This window comes from Aulonocara stuartgranti (genome assembly GCF_965226115.1).
Source record: "Aulonocara stuartgranti genome assembly, chromosome: 17".
NCBI lineage: Eukaryota > Metazoa > Chordata > Actinopteri > Cichliformes > Cichlidae > Aulonocara > Aulonocara stuartgranti.
Genome location: NC_138953.1, coordinates 39455706 through 39480049, shown reverse-complemented (window position 1 = coordinate 39480049; position 24344 = coordinate 39455706). Strand labels below are relative to the sequence as shown.

At 41.9% G+C, this 24344-nt stretch overlaps 1 protein-coding gene and 2 long non-coding RNA genes across 6 annotated transcripts; 2 read left to right on the top strand and 1 right to left on the bottom strand.

Moving 5' to 3' along the window:
* Window positions 1-403: 403 nt before the first annotated feature.
* acer1 (alkaline ceramidase 1) lies at window positions 404-9492 on the top strand. Of its 3 annotated transcripts, XM_082511228.1 has the most exons (8): window positions 404-1342; window positions 2707-2790; window positions 2935-3047; window positions 3160-3274; window positions 3738-3876; window positions 6220-6357; window positions 6439-6576; window positions 7375-9492. In XM_082511228.1, the coding sequence occupies exons 3-8, from the start codon at window positions 2955-2957 to the stop codon at window positions 7550-7552; spliced, it is 801 nt and encodes a 266-aa protein (XP_082367354.1). In that variant the 5' UTR covers window positions 404-1342; window positions 2707-2790; window positions 2935-2954; the 3' UTR covers window positions 7553-9492. The 3 variants fall into 3 exon arrangements, with proteins under 3 accessions (XP_082367354.1, XP_082367353.1, XP_082367355.1); XM_082511227.1 differs by lacking the exon at window positions 2707-2790; XM_082511229.1 differs by lacking the exon at window positions 2707-2790 and having other exon boundaries at window positions 405-1342; window positions 8958-9492.
* On the bottom strand, window positions 1326-11481 carry LOC309692581. Its single transcript, XR_014272371.1, has 3 exons — window positions 11404-11481; window positions 9483-9758; window positions 1326-1369 (listed from the first exon to the last, which is right to left on the bottom strand). It is a non-coding gene; the product is annotated as an uncharacterized lncRNA (long non-coding RNA).
* A 2653-nt stretch (window positions 11482-14134) lies between these two features.
* Window positions 14135-24303, top strand: LOC309692137. 2 transcript variants are annotated; one of them, XR_014272230.1, is made up of 4 exons: window positions 14135-14552; window positions 15264-15312; window positions 16173-16356; window positions 22667-24303. It is a non-coding gene; the product is annotated as an uncharacterized lncRNA (long non-coding RNA). The 2 variants fall into 2 exon arrangements; XR_014272231.1 differs by having other exon boundaries at window positions 14136-14545.
* Window positions 24304-24344: the final 41 nt, after the last annotated feature.

Below are 24344 nucleotides of genomic sequence, written 5' to 3'. Positions count from 1 at the left end.
TCAGTTGTTATAAAGTTTGACATGTTTGCTCACAAAAATAATATTATGCCTGTTCTGAAACGTAGCTCTAAAGAAAAAGCTCCCAAAAGAGATTTCCTGTTCCTACAAGTAGTATTATGATATCTGCTCACTGAGGTACACGTTGCTGGTATTAGTTGGACCTTTTTTTGCCAGCTTTAATTCTTAAAAACATGGAGGCACTGATAGATGCACAGATTGTGCAAAGATCTAACCAAAATAATAATCAGCCAGTCAGCTGCTGCAAACAGGCCACAGCACAGATCTTTAACCTGCGTCTCAGCAGCTTCGTTTAAAGCTGCGCAGCCTGCAGTAATTGGATTGGCCAAAGCCTCCTGATTGGTGCTGCGCTTATTTTTCTCTAAATTGTGAGAGAGATTACCAGCTCATCTGTCTCAGATTTCGTCGTAGCGGTTTGTTTTTTTTAACTTTACAGATCATAAACACTTCTACAGGTGATAAAAAACGAGATCACACTGGAGCCCATTGATTTCATCGCGGATTTGTTTGAGACTCAAACTGCAGCAGCACAGTGTCACAGTACTGCCCAAAAGAGTAAAAATGCATGCACTGAAAAACCGTAACATAAGAAGACAACGTGTAGCCTGAAATGGGAGACCGACGAGTACTTTCGGTAATATTAGGTGACTCTCCGGTAACTATTTGTAATTAAATACACGAGTACTTTTTTCCAAACAATTTCTATCGCAGAAACGTTATTAAGCCAGTGTGCGCAGTTAATGCTTTCTTTGTTTTGAGTTAAACCATATGAATGCAACTATTTGGAGTTTCACCTTCAAGACTCGGCGTGTTCCCACCACACCTGCTCCTCCGCTGCAGGATTATGCTTTTATTTTGAAATGCGGCAGATTTGGTTGAACCTCCTTTAGGAAAAACCTGAGATTCCTCAGACAGGTGCAGCAGCTACCTGGAACACCTGTTACGGTTTTGCGTGTTTCTTTTCAGGTTTCCTCTGAACCCTCCAGTCGCCTGTCGTGTGTTTACAGCCCGTTAAAGGTTTTTTTTGCCCCACATGGTCGTTTCTACGTTACCCGTTACTGCTGAGTAACCGGTTCCTGCTCTTTCCCCGGGGCCTGGTAAACTGTCAATGAAGAAAGAAAAACAAACGAGCTCATTCCAGACATTTTCTCTGTGATGACATATTGTCCCAGAGATTTGAAACCTTTTCGCGTGACCGTCAGTGACGTTACTGGGCTCGTGCTTCGGGATCGCGAGCGTTTCAAAACCCCGCCTCGTTAAATCCACCTGTTGCAGCACCTGGAGCAGAGCAGCAGTGCCGGGCTGCAGGACGACAGCATGGCAGGTAAGAGCCGGTTTCCCATTGAACACCCTGTGATGAGAAAAAAAATAAACTTTTTAATTATTGGGACACTTTTTTTTGTCCAAATATTCATATTTCGGACAAAAAGGTTTTTCCCTGTCAGGAAAACTCCGATGTTTATTCCTCAGGATGGTAATAAATAGTGATTTACTGTTACTTAATATATTGTGCTCAACTACTTTCTCGAAGTACTTCTACTTTATGCTTTTACTTCATCACCTTTACTTAATGACCTTTGAACTCAACTGCCTATTTTCCTAGTCTAGGTTATTCATACGAGTTCTAATCAACAGATAAACTGGGAGTTGTTTCTATAGATAATATTTTTCTTTCAGTGTTCAGTCGCCTGAATTACACTGTAGTACATAACAGAGTGTTATGCAGTAATATGTTAGTATTCTGACATCGATTGTTCTGGAAAACAAGTACATATATGATGAGACTTGTAATATTTCAATAGTATTACAACTTGTACTTAAAGGCGGAGTACTTCTTTTCCCATCAGTAACCACTTTATTAGGTACACCTATAAACTCTGTATTTCAGTGCAAACTCTGAAATAAGTTTATTGACACTGTTAAAAATCTGTAATTCAGATATCAACATGAAGGGTGGCGTTCTGATGACGACTTCCTGTTTAGGCTGCATAATAAACTGAGTACTTTTGAAAGCTCCAGGTAATAATTTGCTGTAGCAAATATCCAGATTCAGTAGAGACTGAAATGAGCGGCCTTGGCCTCTGTGGATATAAAAGTCATTGGGAAAATTTTAGTCCCAGTTTCGAGGCCATACTGAGGTTTAAAAGCAATTCCAGCTCAAGTCCAGTGTGTATATTGTGAATGTGAACCCCCCTCCCTATTTACACTGTAAGTGTAAATAAAAGCCATATAATAATGATGCAATAAATCAAGTCCAACAAATACTGTGAACCAGGCACCATTCACACACTGCGCCACATCTGACAGCCTTCTAGGAAAGATGGCAGGTTGTGTTTTAATAGCACAGATGTCGTGCAGCGCAGGTTAAAACAGCCGTGGAAGTGTGAAGTGTCCTCATCCTACGCTAAAGTGAACCAGCAATTAAAAGGGATACAACTATGGAAATGAACTTACTGTAGTACCAAAGAGGAATTTGATATTCAAAATGACAAAAGTCCGAGTTTTAATGACCTCTGATTTAACTGGATCGTGTTGGTGTGGTGCACTAATGCTTACAAAACATTAACCATGGAGCAAAAAGTCTGTTTGTGTATACGGCACCATTTTTATCATGTCATAAAAATATAATAAAAGTGGAGCAACGTACGCTGTCGTCTGAATCGGTCACATTTTCTGGGCTGTTTGTAGGACGTTGCTGAACATGCTGTCCGGTTGCATCGTGGGAGATGTAGGCGCCAGCAGGGACTGACATTTAAGTGAAATTGTAAAAGGGTGCGATTGGCATTTGACTGCTGGGTGGAGGGGATAATGATTTCCATAAACCACATATACAAACACCTTAATATGACTACTGAAAAATGCAGGTGTGCTTGTTACACCAGAGTCAGCGGCCACTGTTGTCCCTGCGTCTCTCAGGTGTTCACTCCGGCGAGGGGATGGCGGGAGTTTTCTCCTATGAGAGTTCAGAAATCGACTGGTGCGAAGACAACTACAGACACTCTGAGCATGTGGTCGAGTCCTTCAACACGGTAAACTGAAAGCTTTTTATTCAGGAGACACTTGCAGTGGCGCTACCAGCCCAACAACTGCAACTCAAAGCCACACTTTGGACTGGTGATCGATTTAATGTTTTCCCTGCAGATGAGCAGCTTCATTTTCTTCATTATCTCTCCCATCATGCTCTACCTTCTGCACCCGTATGCCAAAGAGAGGAGCTTGGCGATCCACCTGGTTTGGGTCATGATGATTTTTGTAGGTCAGTCCTTTCTTTCTTTATTTATTTAAACCAACTTCAGCCGTATGTCTGCAAAATAAATCCACGAAATGTTTTGTGTTTGTGAAACAGGCTGACTCAGTATAGATGAAATAGATATCACAAGAAATGTGTTATCAAGTAGGAAGATCTGTAGCAGATGTTTGAAGCTTCTCTGAACTGACTAGGTTTTCTTAAAGCTTATGACACTAAAAGAAATACTTATTAGTTGCAACAGTAGCCGAACCAGTTTAACCAGTATGCAAGTTTAAATGTAATAACTAAAGCACGAGAAGAGAAGTCAGCTGCAAACTGGAGCTCTGCATGTCTCCCCTGCACTGCTCTTAACCATCTGTGAACGTGCAGTAACACGTCTCACTTTACCCGTTTTATACTTGTCTTCGCCTATAAAATCCTAAAAGCATGAATAATTCGACATCATTCTCTCGTTCTCTCTTCTTTGCAGGGCTGTTCTCGGCGTACTTTCACATGACTCTTAGTTTCGTCGGTCAGATGTTGGACGAGCTCTCGATCTTGTGGGTGTTGGCGGTCGGTTATGCCGTCTGGTTCCCTCGCAGACTCTTCCCTTCTTTTATAAAAGACAGGTATGTCGACCTTGTAACCATTAACCCAGCGACAGATGACTGATCTGTGTTTCGACAACTTAGTCCAAGGTCTTTGTGTCCGGCGTTTATTCGTGCCTCTGCGTGTTTCTAAGGAGATCAGTGGTCTTTCAGGATGATGCAAAACAATAACAGAGCGTTTCCAACACATGCCACTGTGAAACCTTATCCCGGCCGGACGAGGAGCCAGTTTAACAGCTCAAAGGTTCGTCATTGTCCCAAATGTGGTGGTTCAGTCTTCACCTTGATGGACACGGGGCTGTAAAAACAGAGCTCCACCCAACCTGTGTAAATATTTAAACTGCAAGGTGCGACAGGCGAATGAACATTTGATGTGTGAAACAATCCCCCTGGCATCAATAACCTCACAGTGATTTTCCAGTGTTTGATCCAGTGGGTTGCTCCTCCCGAACAGCCGAGGCCGCTGTGATTGCAGGGAAGTCTAATCGTGACGTTTTTATCATTTTGCTTCTGTGTTTTTGAATCAAACAGTATGACTGTGTAATTATCCACATAACCCCATTTTCAAAGGCTCAAGAGTCACTGGACCAACTAATGTCATTTATAAGGATTGTTTTTAATATTTGGATGGAAATGAATGGGCAGCACGGTGGCACGGTGGTTAGCACTGTTGCCGCACAGCAAGAAGGTCCTGAGTTCAATTCCACCATCAGGCCGGGGTCTTTCTGTGTGGAGTTTGCATGTTCTCCCCGTGTTTGCGTGGGTTCTCTCCGGGTACTCCGGCTTCCTCCCACCGTCCAAAGACATGCAGCTTGTGGGGATAGGTTAATTGGATAATCCAAATTGTCACTAGGTGTGAATGTGCGAATGAATGTGAGTGCGAATGGTTGTCTGTCCCTGTGTGTTGGCCCTGTGACAGACTGGCGACCTGCCCAGGGTGTACCCCGCCTCTCGCCCTATGACAGCTGGGATAGGCTCCAGCGCCCCCCGCGACCCTGAAAAGGACAAGCGGAAGCGAATGGATGGATGGATGGAAATGAAGTCTAGAACTCATAGATGTCACCAAATATTGTGCTTTCTCCCTTGAGATGCTCTTCCAGGCTTTCACTGCAGCCACCTTCAGTCGCTGCTCTGTTGTGTTGACATGGTGACTGGCTTGGCTGTTGAAGAATAGTCATGATCCATTTGCACTACAAACACTGTGTGAGCAGAGAGTACAGCCCTGCACGCTTCACAGTTCGTTCTGCTACTTCTATCGGCAATCACGTGATCAATAAACGCCAGTGACAGCTGTGCAAGCGCTTAGATGTTTTCCTGTAATGTAGCCTTTTTGTTCTTGAATGTAGCCGTGCTGGACGCCTTGTTGCAAACTTACTGTATTTCCATTCATGAAGGCATGTCTTGATATTAGACCTTTACCTTCAGTGGTCTTTCAGGCCTTTTCAGGCATTGCTGAACTGGCCGGATTGTTGATTTGGCCACTCGTAAAGTTTCTTCACTTGCATCAACATACCTTTGACCGTCACATTAAGAAAGAATTCCTGTTAAAAGCTCCCAAATGATAATTCAACACTGAGACTCGACTCCAGTTCTTATATCTGCTGAATTTGTCACGACGTAGCCGAGAAACCAGCCTCACCTGGTTCACCTGCTTGTCAGCTACTTGTCCAGTTACTCACGAGCCTCTGACGACAGCGGCCGCGTATAAAAATGGCAGGACTTTGGTTCAAACTGTCCAACTAAACCTGAAAGTCCACGTTTGAATGTTTTATTTAAAATCTGCATTTAAAAGCTGCATCCTTGTCCACAAACGTGCAGCCCTGACTGTAAGTCACAGAGCTCAGGTGAATGAGTGCACATCGCTGCTCCTGATCCTAAAGAAACAGTTTTTATTCAGGACTTTTTCTGCAAATTCTGTCTTTTATGAATGTATACAAAGACAAATTCTGTTAAAAGGCAGAGTTGGGAATTAGCTGTCGAGTGTAGCAGGAATCCACATACAACACAAAATTACTTTTGGACCTGCGTTTATCAGGTAATCACAACTTTAGATAAAAAGGCCTCCCAGTTATTGCACACGAAGAATGCTCAATGACGAGTTTATTTATTAGAAGTGTGAGTATAGGGAGGACAACCTGTTTTTCAGGTTTTCTTTCATGGTTTGCTAGACTGCTGTAACAATCATGTTTATTCACTTTGCACCCATCCAAACCAGCCTCACAGAATGCTTTACACAAAGCATGTGGTGAAATCAAACCCGTGAGTCCGTACGGGCTGGAGTACGATGCCAAAATAAAACTAAACGTCTGTTTCAAGTCTGCTTCAGGTGCGTGTTTATTTCCGTCTCTGTGCGCTCCAACGCAGATCCACGTTTTCAAAGCTCGTCCTGGTGATCACGGTCATCAGCTCGGTGTCGTCATTCGTCAAACCTACGGCCAACGCCTACGCGTTAAACTGCTTCGGCCTCCATCTGCTTTACACTCTGATTACGGAGATGAAATGGTAAGAAAAAGACACGTGAAAACCTGATTGTGCACTTTGCCGTTTGATTTCCTGCGATCATCCATTTTCCGTCATTCTCAGCTGCACTGACCAGAAGGCTCTGCGACTCGCCAAGCTGTCGATCGCTCTGTGGGTGCTCGCCATCTCCTGCTGGCTCGGTGACCGCTTTGGCTGCAGCTTCTGGCAGAGGATCAACTTCTGCTACCTGCATGGTTTTTGGTAAGTCCTGGCTTCCTGTTCATTTCTTTTATTTCTTTATCTTCACTTGTCTGCATGTTTGTTTCATATCAACAAGATGAATTACTGTCTTGATGCATGCTCAATCATCCAGGTCAGTAAATCCCAAAAAGTTGATTCTGTTGTCAGTGGGAGAAACGTTTCGTCATACAGGGGACGTCTTCAGTCTCAGCTGACTGCAGGTTTCAACCTTATAAACAGGACATTTGCACAATGACTGAAACCAGCCCACTGAAGGAACGATGGGCTGTGAGCTCAGTTCCTCGATCATCAATCAAGAGATGCACCCTTAGGCCCCTCCTCCATTCAGAGATGGTCTTTCCCTTTTCACATTAATGGCCTCCTTGACTCCGCGCTCAAACCAGCGTTCCTCCCTGTCCAGGATGTTACATCCTCCTCCTTGAAAGAGTGATCAAGGAACTGACCTCACAGCCCATCGTTCCTTCAGTGGGCTGGTTTCAGTCATTGTGCAAATGTCCTGTTTATAAGGTTGAAACCTGCAGTCAGCTGAGACTGAAGACGTCCCCTGTATGACGAAACGTTTCTCCCACTGAAAACGTCCTGATGAACAGAATCAACATTCAGATGAATTCCTGAATGAAAATGAAAAGATGAGTTTACTGTAACATTAGATCAGCGTTTGCAAACTTTGGTACCGTGAACCCCGACCTCCAGTCTTGGGATCGTTTATCCACCGTGAACGCATCATGAACAGGCCCCATTTTTAGGACAAAAATGGTTCGTGTCTTTGTGTTGACCTTCGATTTATCCGTCCTTCAGGCACATTCTGATTGTGATAGCTGTAGCCTACGGCAGCACGCTGATAGCCTACCTGGATGCCAACTACGAGATACCGTACTCGCTGCCTGGACTGCAGTACTGGCCCTGTGATAGATGGGCTGTTGGATTACCTCACATCGTCCTGAAAGGCAACTCCAAGACTGAGAAACGGTGCTGACGACGTGAAAATCTAATTTAACTCTGAAAGAACATTTCTGTTAGTTTACTCAACTTCTGCAATCGTGAAAAAGATCAATACCTGCTTTTCGCCTTCTTACCAAAAGCACATCACCACCAACGTTGTCAACCCCCCAAACCTGACTGACACATATTTTAACACTCGGGTTAACGCTGGACGACAAATAAACCCCGTCCGATCCTGAAAGTGTATTATTTTAAACCATGGCAGGATAACTGAATGTGTACAGCGTGCAAACGAAATCATCGAGGTTAGAAATCCCTCAAATCCAGAGTCAGACGGGGTAAGAGGAGGGGGGTTTCCAAAGCTTCCTGCACTGCAAGACAGTATAACAAGAAAAGATGGCACGTGTGTTTTGCTTTTGCTACTTTAAGCTTTTTAAATTAGTTTAATTTATTTAAAACATGAAAATGAAACAAGACTTGTTGTAATATACAACACCTCTGGAGGGCGCTGTATAAAGCACAGTGTAAATGCGTCAGTGCAACGATTTAAAACCAATAAAGTGTAAAGCAGTGTCAATTTATATATTTAATCAAGGTTAAATATGTTACTTACACTTATGTAAAGTATGAGTTTATAGTTATTTTCATTGTTAGCTATGCAATCGCCTGAAATACAGTAATTAGTGTATCAATTACATGGTCACAGATTACTTTTTAGCCTTTAAATTCATATTTCTAACACAGAAAGGGCACTACTTTAACTGGAAACTTTGACCTTTATTTATCTTTTCAACGCATGATTGTTTTATTTAAACACTTGCTTGAACAGTAAAAGCTATAGTTGTAAATTAGTGCTGGAAACAGAGCCCTGTGACTGCAGAGGGTCAAAGATGGCTGAACTTTTGTGGATGTGCACGTGATAAAAGTGCGGTTTTACTGAAACATGTTTCACCTTTTAAGACAATGAGCTTTATAAATCCGTGTGCAGTGATCTTTAATGTTGGACTCATGTAAATGCTCTTACTTTGTTTATCAGGATACAGATGCACTGTGACTGTATGTTTTGTTATGATAAAATTATTGCTTTACCAAGAGGGCAAAAAAACAAATCTTGGCTTTAAGTGCTACAGAGAAACGTGTTTACATTAAAAATACCTCAGTGTGTGACACCGGTGCGCCCCGTCCTCGTGGCTCGTAACCTGCGCTCAGTTTTGTCCCATTTTCAGTCACTAAAATGTTTCAGTTCATAAACTTAAGTTATCTCTCTGAGCCGTTTCACTGGGGAAATGCTGCTGAAATATGACTCTACAGTTCATAACACAAGCCAGGCTCAGAGCAGCCTGTTACACGCCTCTTTGCTCTTTTGTTTTTTCCTTAGGTTGAGAATAGCAACCATAGATCATTTATGTAAACAAATACAGGCATCGTTTTCATTTTAGTGTGCAACACTGACCTCGTGTGGATGAAGAGATGACAGCAGGTGACGGCTTGCAGCCAAGTATCAGAGAAGCATTAATTTCCTTCACAAAATAAATTCTCGTGTAGCTTTTTTTTTCCTGACTGAAAACTCTCCGTTCACTTACAGAAATGTTTGTGCACAAGTCGAGGGTCACCAGGATTTAAGAGATGAGGCTAATCACTAATCAGTATGGACTTTTCGACTTCACCATGATATGGGATTTTCTTTTTCTTTTTTTTTTTTGTTTGTTTTGTAATATTTGAATCTTTTCTTTTTTTCTTTTGGTTCAGCTTTGTTAATGAAAATTTCTCAGATTGAAAAAACGGGAGCAATAATTTACCTTTACTGAAACGTCCCACGGCTAATGTCCAAACAAAATCCAAAGAAAGGTTAAGATCAGCTGGGTTAGATCATTTATTCAGAGAGATACTTTATGTTTTCTGGAAATATATTTGTGCAGATTTAATATAAATTCATCTGTAATTTAAATAAAGATCTATGTTACCTGAGTGAAATCTGTGGCTCATTGTTTCTGGTTGTCTTTGAGTCTCCTGCGACATTTCTGGTTGGTATCTGAGAGTCTGTGTCTGACAGCCAGATGGGATTTTCTTCCTCAGATTTAATTGAGAGGCAGGCTGGATCAGTTTGAGTGGAGGGAGACGAAGAGGAGGCACCAGCTTGGTGAGAGAGTGGTGACCTTCTGTCTGGCCGAGGCCCCGGTAATCTCACTTCAAAGTCCGAGCACCGCAGAGACTTGACTGTGGTGAGCCTTCATTCCCATCTGTATGAAAGAAGAAGAAAAAACAGTTTTCTTTGTCAGATGAAACATGACATGGACATCTGAGGCAAAGTAATGTGACCTGTTGAGCCAGGGGTAACATGCATTTGTCGACTGAAATGCAAACTGTCAGGATTTTTGATTAGTATGTTAAAAGTGTTATAAATGCAGGGCTCCAATGTTCCCATGTTTATTATTACCACATCACATGATATTAGTACTTCTACACTAAGGGGTCACGTGCCAGAGTGGCTGATTAAACGAGAGAAAGAATGTATGCAGGAAGTGAGATACGAGCCAAAGATGAGACGGAAAAAAAGAAATCAGGAGAGCGAGTGTGACCTTCTGAACAGGAAGCCAGAAGTCTGTTTCCTCACTGGGTCCTTGGGAGCCATGAGTGTATTTTAAAAACACTACATTTATTTGATGGTTCTGACGATGTTGAAGAGATTGTGAGTTTGTGGGTCTCAGTGACATAAACGCTGAAGAAGTGTGTTATTGAGCTTTTCTGTTTCGTGTTTTTGCAAATAACCTCCAGGAGTCGTCATTTACAACAAAGATAATGTTCCTTACAAAAAGCGATCACTTTATACAAAAGAACTGAGAATCAAAAGTAGCTCATGCCTTCCTCCATCAGCCCAAACCGCTGCTTGTCTGTCTGTCTCTCTGTGTTACCTTGTGTTGGACTGGTGCACCACACCTCTTGCACTAGAAACTGGAAGAGGGTTCCCAGGCGATTTAAAAAAAAATAGAGGGATGTATTGAAGTATCATGGTTTTCCAATATAATTTTATAAGTTTCATATAGTGTTGAGTGTTTGTGATGTCAGATTGGAAGTGAATGGGAGTAGAAAGAAGAGCACAGAAGAACTGGGCGGAAGGCGGAAACAAAATCTGCAATATGTTGGATAATTTTCAGCATTTCACTTTGGGAATACACTCACTGGCCTCTTTCTGGGTACACCTCACTGGTACCAGGCAGGCTCCTGAATTCTTCATGGTACAGATTTAACACCATGCTGGAAACATTATTCATTTTGGTCCATGTTGACATGATGGCATCACATTGTTACGTCGACTATCAAAATCGTCGATGACTAATTTAATAGTCGACGCGTCGTTTGAAGCTTTGTAAGATCCCAAAAGACGCAGGAATAAGTAGCAGGATTTAAGAGTGTAATAACGGACTGAAACAGAAGATGGCAGCACTGCATGTCCAAGGATGCCAGCTGCCGTTAAACCCCGAAGAAGAAGTAGCTGTGTCCCAGTCAGAATTCATAGCGCAGCCCAGCCAGTGTTGCCAACTTAGCGACTTTGTCGCTATATTTAGCGAGTTTTCAGACCCCTTAAAAAAAGACGTGAAAGCGCTACTCTCAACAAGCAGCGGGTGCTGTAACGCAGTCAGTTCTTCTTTTACTCTTTTACTCTTATGCTGTTTTGTGGATCACAAGGTTTAAAACTACTTATAAACACACACACAAAGTAACTCCACCAGAGTGCCTATTTCGGGTCACTTTTGCCGGTCCAAGCCCGGGTAAAGGAGCAGGGTTGGAATTGTGACATTAAAAAAAAAAACAATAATTGCTAAAAGAAATTTAATTTGTAGTTCTAAATAAACTCTAAATGCATTTAGGACGTTTTTTACTCACTTTATGTCTCTTCCACGATGTTATTTCTCTCTCCAACAACATAGGTTAGATTAGGATGACCAATTATGCAAATTAGGCGATGACGTCTTTAGCGACTTCTAGGACAGCCAATAGCGATTTTCCTTACTGAGGAGTTGGCAACACTGAGCCCAGCTCAGTTTCCAACAATGGCGGCAGCTAGTTAGTTTTATTAATACTCTTATTATTCTTTCTGGGTCACAAAATAAACGTTTAACATATTTTCAGGTGAGAATGTAGCTGTGTAAACCTCAAATATCTGCTCAGTTTATCAAGACACCGCATATTTTCAAAAGCGCGCCGACGTTTTCGGAGACGTCTGTTACCCACTAGCTCGATAGCGAGCCGGGGGCTAGGTCACTAGAGCGGTGAGAACACCGGACTCCCGGCAAATCGTTTTCAAACCCACCGCAGTCTTTCGCTACTCAGGTTAAACATGATATATGAGTCACTTAGATAACTTAAAATGTTATTGTTTGGCTTTTTTTTAGTATTTTATTTGTTCCTGAGTAAATCGGTTTGGCTGAGATTAAAGTTATAGCTTTTACACAGCTGAATAAACATCAAGCAGACAGCTGATTAATCAGAAGTGTGAGATGCTCCAGAATATACTCCGGTGTCCTGTTATATTTTAGATGGCAAGGAGTTTATTAAACTTCACCGAAACAATCTGCAAATTTCATTAAAATTTAAGGAAGTCAGACTTGAATTTTGAAATGAAATTATACCAAACTTTTTTTTAGAGAATTTGGCTATATTCCATTCAACACAGTGCAAATGGCTTGTAACTGAAAAACTAAAATGTACAAAAATGGTCCCAGGGCCTCAGAAGGGTTAAACTATCATCTTGTCTTTATTTTTTAGTTAGCACAGACCTTAAACACTTCAAGCTGTAAGCTAATGATAGTTATATAAGAGCAGATGCTGCCGGTGCAATAAGCTGTACTTTTACGTCCAATGGATGATGATCTGATTAGTCGACTAATCGCAAAAATAATCTGTGACTAGTCGACTATCAAAATAATCGTTTGTGGCAGCCCTACTCCACATCCATAATGCAACACTTCCACCCCACCACATCCCAAAGGTGCTTGACTGGATTAAGATCAGTTTTGTCCTGATTTGATTTGAGCTTTGCGACATCGTGAGATTATCCTGCTGGAAGTAGCCGTCAGAGGATGTGTACACTGTGGTCGTAAAGGGACGGACGTGCTCAGCAGCAGTACTCCTGCACCATTACACCACCAACAGCAACCTTACCTGATGATACAAGACAGGATGGATTCATTCTTTTGTGAATTTACACCAAATTCTGACCCTGCTGTCTGACTGTCACAGCAGACGTCAAGACTAATCAAACCAGGCGATGTTTTTTTTTATTCTCAGTTTCCTGTGCTTAGCTGACTTACTGTTTCCTTCCGCCCTGTTAGTTTGATGCCAAAGATCTGCCATTCGCCAAAGATTTTCTGTTTTTTGCCCGTTCTCTGTAAAGCTCAGAAATGGTTGTGCAGGAAAATTCCAGTACTTCAGTATATTATGAATATTCAGACTATTTCAGAATACTCAACACTACTATCCATGTCATGAAATGTACATGCACTGAATACATGTACCTAACAAAGTGTTTTTAGGTGTTATCATATTGTCAGCAGTGGATAATTAACCAGTCTGAAGCACAACCACACAGACAATAGGACAGAGAACATGCACGGATCAAAGGAAATGAAATATGAAAATAAAAACCCAAACAAAACCTTAATACAGCAGCACAGAAGTTGGTATCCTGAGAAACAACAATAATAATAATATGAAGTAATCACTGATTAAATTTGGGAAAAATATAATCCAGGGACGTGTGATGTTTATTAATCAGTCAAACCTGGAAAAAAATAACTTGGCTACAGTAGATAGAAATGAGGATAAGGAGTTTATTTTAAACTAACATATGGCACAGAAATATATTAGTCACCATTAGAATCCTGTACAAACGTATACAGATGTTGTAGAGGCTTTTATTATACCAGACTTTAATATAAAGAAGGCAAAAGGATCAATGATGGACTTTCAGTATACACAGGAAAATGGTTGCAATATTATTAACTGTCCAGTGGGTTGAAGACATGAGACCATTAAGATCAGTAATTTGTTCAGATTCCAGTTCATCGTTAGTAAGTTTACAATGCAACCATGCAGAAAGTCGACCAGAAATCTTAATAGAAACTCAACAAACACCATGCAGAGTAAACATAACGGGACTAATGATTAACTTTTGTATGGCCACCAGCATATTATAGTGTTAAGGGAAATGAAATGGCAGATAAGGCTGCAAAAAAGAGCCACTGGAAAAAAGATTAGTGCAATTAATTATCAGCTGTAGTAAAACAGAAATAAAAAAATCAATTAGAACAGAAAATAAAGGAGAGATTGCAAAAATAATGGGAGAAAGAAAGGAAAGGACGGTGGTTTTATAAAATCCAAAGGAAAACTGGAGAAATGAGAAACAATCATTTCACGTCTCAGATTTGGGCACGCTGGGATAAACGGAACACTTTTCATTTTAGGGAAACATTGCACCGGAATATGCGAGCACTGTGCTGAGACAGTAGCTCATGTTATATTACACTGACAGGAGTGTGAGGAAGAAAGAGAAGACAACTGATTCAAAACCTAAATACAATCAAACTCAAACTAGATTTAATTGGATTTGCTTAGAAAAAACTGAAGTACTAAAAGCTATCGAGCAATATTTAACTAGCATGATAGGATCTAATCCTTAAGTGACAGTCTGGTCTGCTCTCCATACCAGTTGGTGGCGGTAATGCACGAAGTCGTTGTTTGTCAACCGCCAATAAACACCAAGAAGAAGAAGAAGGCGCTAACTTGAGCTCCGGTTGGTGGCGCTAATATACCATAACCACACTGATGACGACGACGAAGAAGAAAATAATGGAGCGCTCTCTCTTGATTTCAACATCGTTTTTGTTTTGTTTTTTATTTCTATTTCATCTATTCATAAATAACAGATATCAGTGGTTTTTATTATAATTTTGTCGTGTCATGTACACGAAGGGGAGCGAAAAACGGAGGCTGGGCAGATGCTCCACGAAGAAACACGAAGAAACAGGTAACAGGTAAACCTCAGTGGCTGCTGCTCAATGTTCGACAGGGAGCTGTGACACTGACTGTGTATATTTTAGTGTTTCTCGGTGGAAGAAGTTCCGGTTAGAAAGGGAAGGAAAGGTTTTTAATATGTATATGTATATATATGTAAGGCGCTAACTTGAGCTGGGGGGCAGGTAGGGCACTAACAGGAAAAAGGTTGGTACAAAGACAAACTTTCGTTTCTTATTCTCATTTAAAATGTCTAACTTTTAATAAATATTTCTCTGAATCTTACACCCAAAGTTTGAATCTGATGTAAAATGTATAGAAGTCCATTACTGTATATAGTAACTATTAAGCTTAATATATACCCTAGTAAGCTATAGTACTTTTTCCTTTGGCAACCATCTGTGCAGTCTGCAGTTCTGTTGAAGAAAGATGTTGAATCTATTTAATTATTGTGGAAAAATAAATGATTTCTGTGCATTTTTTATTTATTTATTCATTTTTTGCATGTGCATTAAATTAAAGTTGACTACGTCGATTAAGCATCACGAGGCAGGGGGGGGTGTCCCTATTTTTTTTGCTGGAAGTTGGCAACCCTATTAGTTAGGTTGTTTAATATTTCTGCTAAGCTCTCTTTAAAATTTAGAATAGGGAGGATGGTGTTGGTTTAAGTTTGCAGTGTATTTTTTGCATATATATATATATATGTGTGTGTGTGTGTGTGTGTGTATCAGAGGACTTCATCTACGGGGGCCAAAGACTGCTACCGCAGTTCAAGGGAAGGTAATAGACAGCCTAGTTATCATACTTTTACATCCACACATTTCTAGGCCAAAGTAAACATTTTATAATACACATTTTATACACAAGGAAATAGATCTGTTACTTTAAGGCCACTTGAAAAATGACCAAAAAAACCTATTTTGCATGGTTGCAACGTTCCAAGTAGAGCTTCAACATGCAACAAGAAGAAATGGGAGTGAGGCAAAACATTTTTTTGAGCAATTTATTGAAAACAACTGTTAAACTGAAACAGGCTGTTTTACAGCTGATCAAACGTTTAGGACCACTTGCCTTTAAAAGGCAAAATCTGTGCAAAAATGGGGATTCATTGTCCTTTTCTGTCAGGCAGTCACACTGTCATGACGCTCTGATGGCTAAGGAAAAAAAAACGTTCCCTTTTTAAACGTGGTCGGGTTGTTGAACTGCATAAGCAGGGTCTCTCACAGCACGCCATCGCTGCTGAGGTGGGATGCAGTAAGACTTTCATTTCTTAAATGATCCTGAGGGTTATGAAACAAAAACTCAAGTGGAAGACCCAAAAAAAGTCACCAGCACTGAGCTGGAGGATCCAACTGGCTGTCCGTCAAGACACTGGACGATCCTCGACCCAAATTAAGGCCGTTACTGGCGCCGACTGCAGCCCCATAACAATCAGACGGCACCTGAGACTGAAGGGCTTCAAAAACAAAAAAATGTCTTTAAAGGCCTCGTCTCCTTGAACGCCACCAGAGAACGCCAACGAGAGCACCAAGCATGGGACACTGAAAGGTGGAAGAACGTTTAAGTGGTCTTAAACTTTTGATCAGGACTGTAGTACCTCATGAAATACAGTCCTGATCATGATCACGTCTGTTTTTCAGATCAACAGTGGACAACAACAGTTACTTCAAGGCATTTAATAATGTAAGGTAACCCCTTACAAAATTAGAGATGGGAAACAGTGGGAAAGAAGAATTCCCTTTTTACAGGAAGAATCCTCCAGCAGAAGCTCGGGGAGGGATACATAACATTACAACATCAGGACAAAATTCAGTTTCAAATGAGGTAAATTAATAGTTGTTGGTTTAATGTACAGTTTTTATGAAAATTTATTTTCCCCTTCTTTCACGAGCTGCTGCCAGCAGTTACAGATTTCTTTAGATGGTCAGTTTTATTAATGCATGTACTGCACATACACGACCTCTGAGTAGTTTTATAGCCATTTAGCAGCAGAGCTGTAAATAACGATGTCATTTTGCTACTTGCTGTTACTTAGTATTGATATTTCCTCACAGCAGAAGCTTTCCACTTTGTTGTGTTATAGCACATTTCACACACCTACTACTCTCTATCAAAATATAGTCAAAGTGCTAAAACCACAGTTATGTACCAGCAGATAATGATCATTTTACCAAACACAGACATTTTGCTGTTACTTTTATTGCTGTGCATATTAACGAGCTTAGCTCTCATATTCTGGATCGTACTAGATAATGTGCAAATCGATCTGAGAAGTTTGTGTTTTCAATTGATAAGAAGAGTTTATCTTACTACTTCTGCTGCATAACAGGAAAGAAAGACGGGGAACATAAGTTAGCACTGGATATTAGCCAAAGAAAAACATCATCTTTAATATCAGTGTAGCAGCATCAAGCTGTTTGTGTGTTTGCACAGAACAGTGAAGGTTCGCCTGAGGAGTGAGTGCAAATCAGTTTGTCATTTGTGAATTTTGTCTACAGTTTCTTCAGCTTTTCATTTTCTAAAACTGAATTTCTCTCTCTGTGCGAGCTCCTGCGTTCTGCTCTCGTCATTAGTTGTGAAATGCTCGAGTGTTGCAACTTCATCAAAGGGAGTAATGCAGAAGTCACATATCACTTAGTGTCACGCCTATTGGAACAATATGTGTACGGTAAAAACCCTACAATAATAGAGAGTGACTACATGCACTCTGAGATGCTAATCTTTCACAACCCCAACAGGAGGATTCGAGAGAAGTCTGATCAAAGCTGGTGAGGCTAAACGACACGGGCTAATCAACAGGACAGAAAACTGAATTTACACTAATCCAGTTCCTAGAGCAGGTCCCATGTATTTTCAAAAAACAAATGTGGCACAAAAGTGCCAAAAAGCACAAAATATCCAAGGACCAAATTGGAGTCACTGGGCGGGGCTACCACAGGAAATTCACCACTGATTGGCAGATGCAGTTACTATGTAACAATTGGCTCTCAGACCTGTCAAAATGTGGGCTAGTTCTGAAGACACACTGGCACCGTGTTGTTGGAAATGAGATATATATGAGTGACTGTAGTCGGTCAGAAACAAATATTTTCTGTCTTCAGGTTGTTTGTAACAGAAATGCGCTCTCTCACTTTGAGATATTTATGGGGATAAAGTTGCATTAAAGCCCAGTCCAGACTGCTTGATGGCCCCGACAGAGGTTTATAATAATAATAATGATAATGAACTTTATTTATAAAGCACACTTAAAACCAAGGGTATGCCAAGGTGCTTAACAAGTAACATAGAGAATAAAAGGAAGATAATAGAAATAGAATAGAATAGAATAGAATTCAACTTTATTGTCATTGCACATGCACAGGTACAGGGCAACGAAATGCAGTTTGCATCCATCCAGAAGTGCTTTAGTGATATAGATATATTACAATATATATTAGCAATAATATAGATATGTGAGTATATTACAGAAATGGGTCTATTATGGTATGTTATAATGTACACGGTATGAAGTATGTTGTGAATATTCTATAACTATAAGTATGTACAGGCTGTAGTGAGTACAAGCTATGTACAGGATATGAACAGGATATAAATATGAAAAACTATACAGAATATGAAATAAATAACTTTACAGAATCTGGGATATACAGCTATACAGAAATGGGAACTATGCAAGTTGTAAACAGTTGTAGGATTAAAGATTATCGAATGTACAGAATGATTATTTACACAGAGCTATACAGTAGTGCAGTTAAGATAAGTGAGGGTGTAGATAGTTTCTACAGAGGCTATATAAAGTGCTAGTGGTTGTGAGTGGTGGTTCAGTCCATGTTATTATTGTGTTTGAGGGTACAGTTGTCCATTGTGGGTGTGTGTATGTTCAGTCCATGAGTTTAACGTGGGTCAGATGTCAGGAGGCAGAGTTCAGGAGTCTGACAGCTGTGGGGAAGAAGCTGTTCCGGTACCTGGTGGTCTTAGTCCGGAGGCTCCTGTGGCGCCTCCCAGAGGGCAGGAGGGTGAAGAGTCCATGTGATGGGTGACTGGGGTCTTTGATGATTTTCCCAGCCCTTTTCAGACACCGCTTCCTGTAGATGTCTTTTATGGCAGGAAGTGGTGCTCCGGCGATGCGCTGGGCAGTTTTCACGACCCTCTGCAACGCCTTCCGGTCCGAGGCAGAGCAGTTCCCGTACCAGACTGTTATACAGTTGGTCAGGATGCTCTCGATGGTGCAGCGATAGAAGTTCACCAGGATGTCTGAGGACAGGTGGTTCTTCCTCAGAGTCCTCAAGAAGAAGAGGCGCTGGTGAGCCTTCTTGACCAGCTTGGAGCAGTTGGTCGTCCAGGTGAGATCCTCGGAGATGTGGACTCCCAGGAACTTGAAGCTGCTCACACGCTCCACAGCCGTCCCCTTAATGTGGATGGGTGGATGTGGGTCAGCATTCCTCCTGTAGTCCACGATGAGCTCCTTGGTCTTCTCGGTGTTAAGCAGCAGGTTGTTTCTGTCGCACCACTCAGCCAGACGATCCACCTCCTCCCTGTAGGCGGCCTCATCGTTGTCACTGATGAGGCCAATCACCGTGGTGTCATCTGCAAACTTAATGATGGTGTTGGAACCATCAGCAGGTCTGCAGTCGTGGGTGAAGAGGGAGTAGAGGAAAGGGCTCATCACACAGCCTTGTGGTACACCGGTGTTCATTGTGATGGTAGATGAGCAGCGGTTATCCAGCCGGACATGTTGGGGGCGGTTGGTCAGGAAGTCCAGTAACCATTTGCACATGAGGGAACTGATGCCCAGGTCTGTCAGTTTCCTGATGAGTTGTGAGGGGTGGATTGTATTGAATGCTGAACTGAAGTCTATAAACAGCATTCTGGCGTAGGTGTTGTTGTTGTCCAGGTGTGAGAGGACAGAGTGCATTGCGATGGAGACTGCATCCTCTGTGCTCCTGTTCCGGCGGTATGCGAATTGGTGGGGGTCCAGGGTGGGGGGGAGACAGGATTTGAAGTGTGCTAGGACCAGTCGCTCTAAGCACTTAGTGATGATGGGGGTGAGTGCTACTGGGCGGTAATCATTGAGGCAAGATGGGTTGGAGTTTTTGGGTATCGGGACGATGGAGGTGGATTTGAAGCAGGCCGGTACCACAGCGTGGGCCAAGGACAGATTGAATATGTCTGTGAGCACTCCTGCAAGCTCCCCAGAACACGCTCTGAGAACACGCCCGGGGATGCCATCAGGGCCTGCAGCCTTGTGGACATTGATCCTGCTCAGCACCGCTCCTACATTGGTGGGGGAGAGAGTCATAGGTTGGTGGTCTGGCGTCATGTCTGCTTTGGTTGTGGTTGTGGGGTTCCCTCGCTCAAAACGAGCATAAAAGTTGTTGAGCTCGTTGAGGAAGGAGACATCAGAGGATGCGGGGGAGGGTTTGGTGGTCCTGTAGTCTGTGATGGTCTGGAGTCCTTGCCACATGCGTCGGGGGTTGGAGTTGGAGAAGTGTTCTTCTACCTTCTTTTTGTAATGGTGTTTGGCTTTTTTGATGCCCTTCTTTAGATTAGCCCTGGCTGTACTGTAGGCGTGTGCATCTCCTGACCTAAAGGCAGTGTTGCGGGCCTTCAGGAGGAGACGAACATCCCGGTTCATCCAAGGCTTCTGGTTGGGGTACATGGTGATCCGTTTCTGGGTGGTGACACTGTCTGTGGTTTTGGAGATGTAATCCAGTACAGATGAGGCGTACTGGTCCAGGTCTGTGTGGGTGAACATATTCCAGTCTGTGTTTTTAAATCTGTCCTGGAGCACTGCGTCTGTCCCCTCTGGCCACACTTTAATTGTCCTCACAGCAGGTTTCACATGTTGGATGAGTGGTGAATACCGAGGTGTGAGGAACAGGGAGAGATGGTCCGATTGTCCAATGTGGGGGAGGGGTGTGGCTTTGTAGGCTCCAGCCAGGTTGGAATACACATGGTCTAAAGTCTTGTCTCCTCTGGTGTGGCAGGAGACATGTTGGTGGAATCTGGGGAGGACTGTCTTTAAGTTGGTGTGGTTGAAGTCGCCAGCAACAATAAAAGCAGCCTCGGGACCAAAGCAAGTACTAGGTTTGCAAGCAAATAGCTGTCACTGATACATAGGAAAGCAGCAGATACAGAACAAACAAGGAATTAAATGAGCATAAAAGTGCATCATATAAAATCATAACAGAAATGTTAACTAGAGGGAAAGGCAAGATTGAATAAGTGGGTTTTTAGTCGTGATTTAAACAGTGCAATAGAATCAGAGGCGCGGATATCAAGAGGACAGTTATTCCACAGTACCGGGGCAGCCAGAGCAAACGCACGGTCACCCCGGGACTTCAGCCGAGATCTGGGTTGGGTCAGAAGTAGTTGAGTGGCAGATCTAAGTGTTCTAGCAGGAGTATGTGGCCTGAGAAGTTCACTAAGATAACTCCGCGCTAATCTATTAATAGTTTTGAATGTAAGGAGTAATATTTTAAATTGAGTACGGTACTTTATGGGTAGCCAGTGCAAGCCAGCTAGAATACAGCAAAATTTCCTGGTACCAGTCAAAAGGCGGGCTGCTGCATTTTGGACTGTTTGCAGTCTAAGAAAAAGAGAAGAGGGACGACCGTAGTGCAAGGAGTTACAATAATCCAACCTGGAGGTCACAAAAGTGTGAATAAGCTTCTCCAGGTCCTCATGCAGAACATAATGCCTAGCCTTAGAGATAAGGTGCAGTTGGTGGAAGCTAGATCTCACTACAGCAGACACTTGCTTATCGAGTTTGAGCGAGCTATCCACCAGTACACCCAAGTTACTGACATAGTCACAGGAAGAGCTAGCAAAGGAACCCAGGGCAGCACAGAGTTCAACACAAGGGATTTTACTGTTGAACACCACAGTCTCAGTCTTCTTATCGTTTGAAACGAGGGAATTACTCAGGAACCATTCTTTGACCTCCCGCATGCATTCTTGAAAGTAGTGCAGGGACACAGCAAGGTCGTCAGTAAGTTCAAAATAGATCTGTATGTCGTCGGCGTAACAGTGGAAGGCGATATTGTATTTTTCAAAGATTGCACCTAGAGGGAGCAAATACAACGAGAAGAGAATAGGGCCTAAAACTGATCCTTGAGGTACACCGCAGCAGACTGGTGCAGAGGAAGTGGAGAAGGTGCCTAAGTTAACTGATAAGGATCTATCAGCAAGGTATGATTTAAACCAGTCGAGGGCAGTGCCTCTAATACCCACAGTGTGCTCAAGTCTTAATAATAAGATGTTATGGTCCAGCTCATCAAAAGCCAAAGAGAGGTCCAATAAAACTAGGATCATAGAGCGTCCAGTATCAGTAATTACAAGAATATCATTAAGAACTCTAACCAACGCTGTTTCAGTGCTATGCAATGGCTTAAAAGCAGATTGAAATTTCTCAGCAATATTGTTCGTGTCCAAGTACGCCTGGAGCTGGGAGAGAACTAGTCTCTCCAGGATTTTTGGCAAGAACGAAAGCTTAGAGATCGGTCTGTAGTTTAAAAGGTCATAACAGTCAGAGTTTCTTTTTCTAAGAATCGGGTGGACTACAGCATGTTTAAAGGCCAAAGGAACACAGCCTGAGAGCAAGGAAAGGTTCATAAGAAATAGGATACTAGGTCCAATTACATCACAACAGTCCTTAGCTATGCGAGATGGAAGAATGTCAAGCACAGTATTGGTGTTATTCATTTGATTAACTAGCCGCTTAAGAGACAAAAGTGATGTCAATATAGCTTCAGAAACTCTTGTATAAATTAATGTACGAACCACACGTTATCTCAGTAGCAGATAAGGTGAGCAGCAGCCATCTTGTTTATCTACAAAAGATCCACAGCATCCTCAGTGTATTTCCATCAAACCTGCCCTGTATTAGATGAATGTTTGTGATTGGCCTGACACAAACAGGGCTGTGTGGAAATGTGCAGACGGATGCCTTCTGCACGAGCTAAAGAAACATGAGCTCTCTTATTCATTTGGTTCCCAGGCTATATTTATTATTCCCCCCCCCCCCCACCTTTTTTTTTAAATAAACAGTATAAGATATTGTTTTTGGTTGTGTGCGAATTTTTGTACAGAAATAAGTTTCCTGCCTAAAGAAAAATTGTGTTTGGTTTCTCAGATTGGCTCAAGTTCAGCTCACCAAAAGCCGGAAGCGATTTAATAAGGCACACACTAAATGGGAGTGGTGAGTGACTGGATCTGTTATGGCAGTGCCATTTAGAAGAAACCTCTCCTCGCTGCAGCCGTGTTGGTAATATCAGATAGAAAAATAAATAAATAAAAGCTCCTTAAATGCATGGTGACTTTTCTTTCCCCTGAAAGTTTTACTTCTATCTTTGCTGTTGTGAAATCCTCCTGTAAATTCAGGCTGCCATGTCTGCTCCTTATGTCTCTTTTAAGCCTTTTGTGGATCCGGATGTTCTCTTTATTGAGGAATCCACAAACAAAGCTGAGCAACCTGTTTATTTAAAAAGGCCCATGCTGTGTGTGAAATGTGTGCAACTTTGTCTTTGTGTCTCTTGCTAAATGTTCGTGATTGTTATTTAAACACTCCCTCTCCTCTTCCTCTGTTCACCACAGGGCAGACAGATAGACAACCACACACTTTCACAACTTACTTAAAGACTAATTTATTATTTTGTTTAGTTTTTTTCATTTCCAATACCCAGTTTCCTGGGAAAATATTATATTTTCAACTGTGAATCACCAGATTTGTTGTATTTCTGTTCTGTGTACCAACACTGTTTGTTATTCATTTGTTACTCCTCTGTTCTCTGTTTTCTTGTCTCCCATCTCTAATCTGTTGCTCTAACATTTTTGTTCACTGCATCTTTCATTTCTCTCAAACACACACGTATCTATCCTTTCCATTCCAGGTTATTGGCTGTACTTGTCCTGCTGATTTAACTATAGTAAAACTCTGTTATCTGTAAATCTGGTGGGATTTTGTCTTTCACTGCATGTTGAAAAGGGGATTTTAAAGGTTGACATCTCAATATAAGCTGGACATGTCTGACAGCCTGGTCGTACTTCTTTTCCTCAAATTTGACTGAGAGGCAGGCTGGATCACTTTGAGCGGCAGGAGAAGGAGAAGGGGAGGCATCAAGCCAGTGAGAGAGTGGTGACCTTCTGTCACAGAGCTGAGGCCCGATAATCTCACATCAAAGTCTCAGCTCAGACTTGACTGCAATGGGCCCTAACTCCCTGAGTCTGTATAAAAGAAACGTCTTCAATTAGAAGACATAGCGCTTTCTTTTCAGATGAAACTTTTGAAATGGAGCTAGTGCACCGAGCCAGTCGAGACATAGTCGTCTAAGCTCATTACAGCCACCTGGGGAGTTGGAGCTTTGGGCAAAATTAAGTTTATTCAGATATACCCTGGTGTATGTGGATAAACTTTTATCTTGATGACACATAAAAGTTTGTGCAACCATAAACTTCCTTTTTGAGTCTGCCCATGCTTCAGACACAGCAGGATAAGATTGCATCAGAACTGGCCATAAAGAAAAACCCCCACAAAAAACAGGTTTTGCAGGCTTTAGCTGACATCAGTGACCTTTAAATGCTTGCTTTTTGCCAGTGCAGGAAGCGTTCGGGTCATTTAAAGCACTGTAACGCATTGCAAGTGAGGCAGTGCATTGAAAGTATTCTGCAAAGTCATAATACTCTGCGTGAATAGCAGCTCCTATACATATTCTGTATTTATTGGATTCATATTTATGATTATTTTCAAATTGTTATTGAACTATCTGCCATATTTTAGACTCTTATTACATTTCCTAAATAAATGTGGTGTA

Coding starts and splice junctions, on each gene's coding strand:
- acer1 (XM_082511227.1), top strand. Junction 3,048..3,159: donor TGGTCGAGTCCTTCAACACG/GTAAACTGAAAG, acceptor TTTTCCCTGCAG/ATGAGCAGCTTCATTTTCTT. Junction 6,358..6,438: donor CTGATTACGGAGATGAAATG/GTAAGAAAAAGA, acceptor CGTCATTCTCAG/CTGCACTGACCAGAAGGCTC.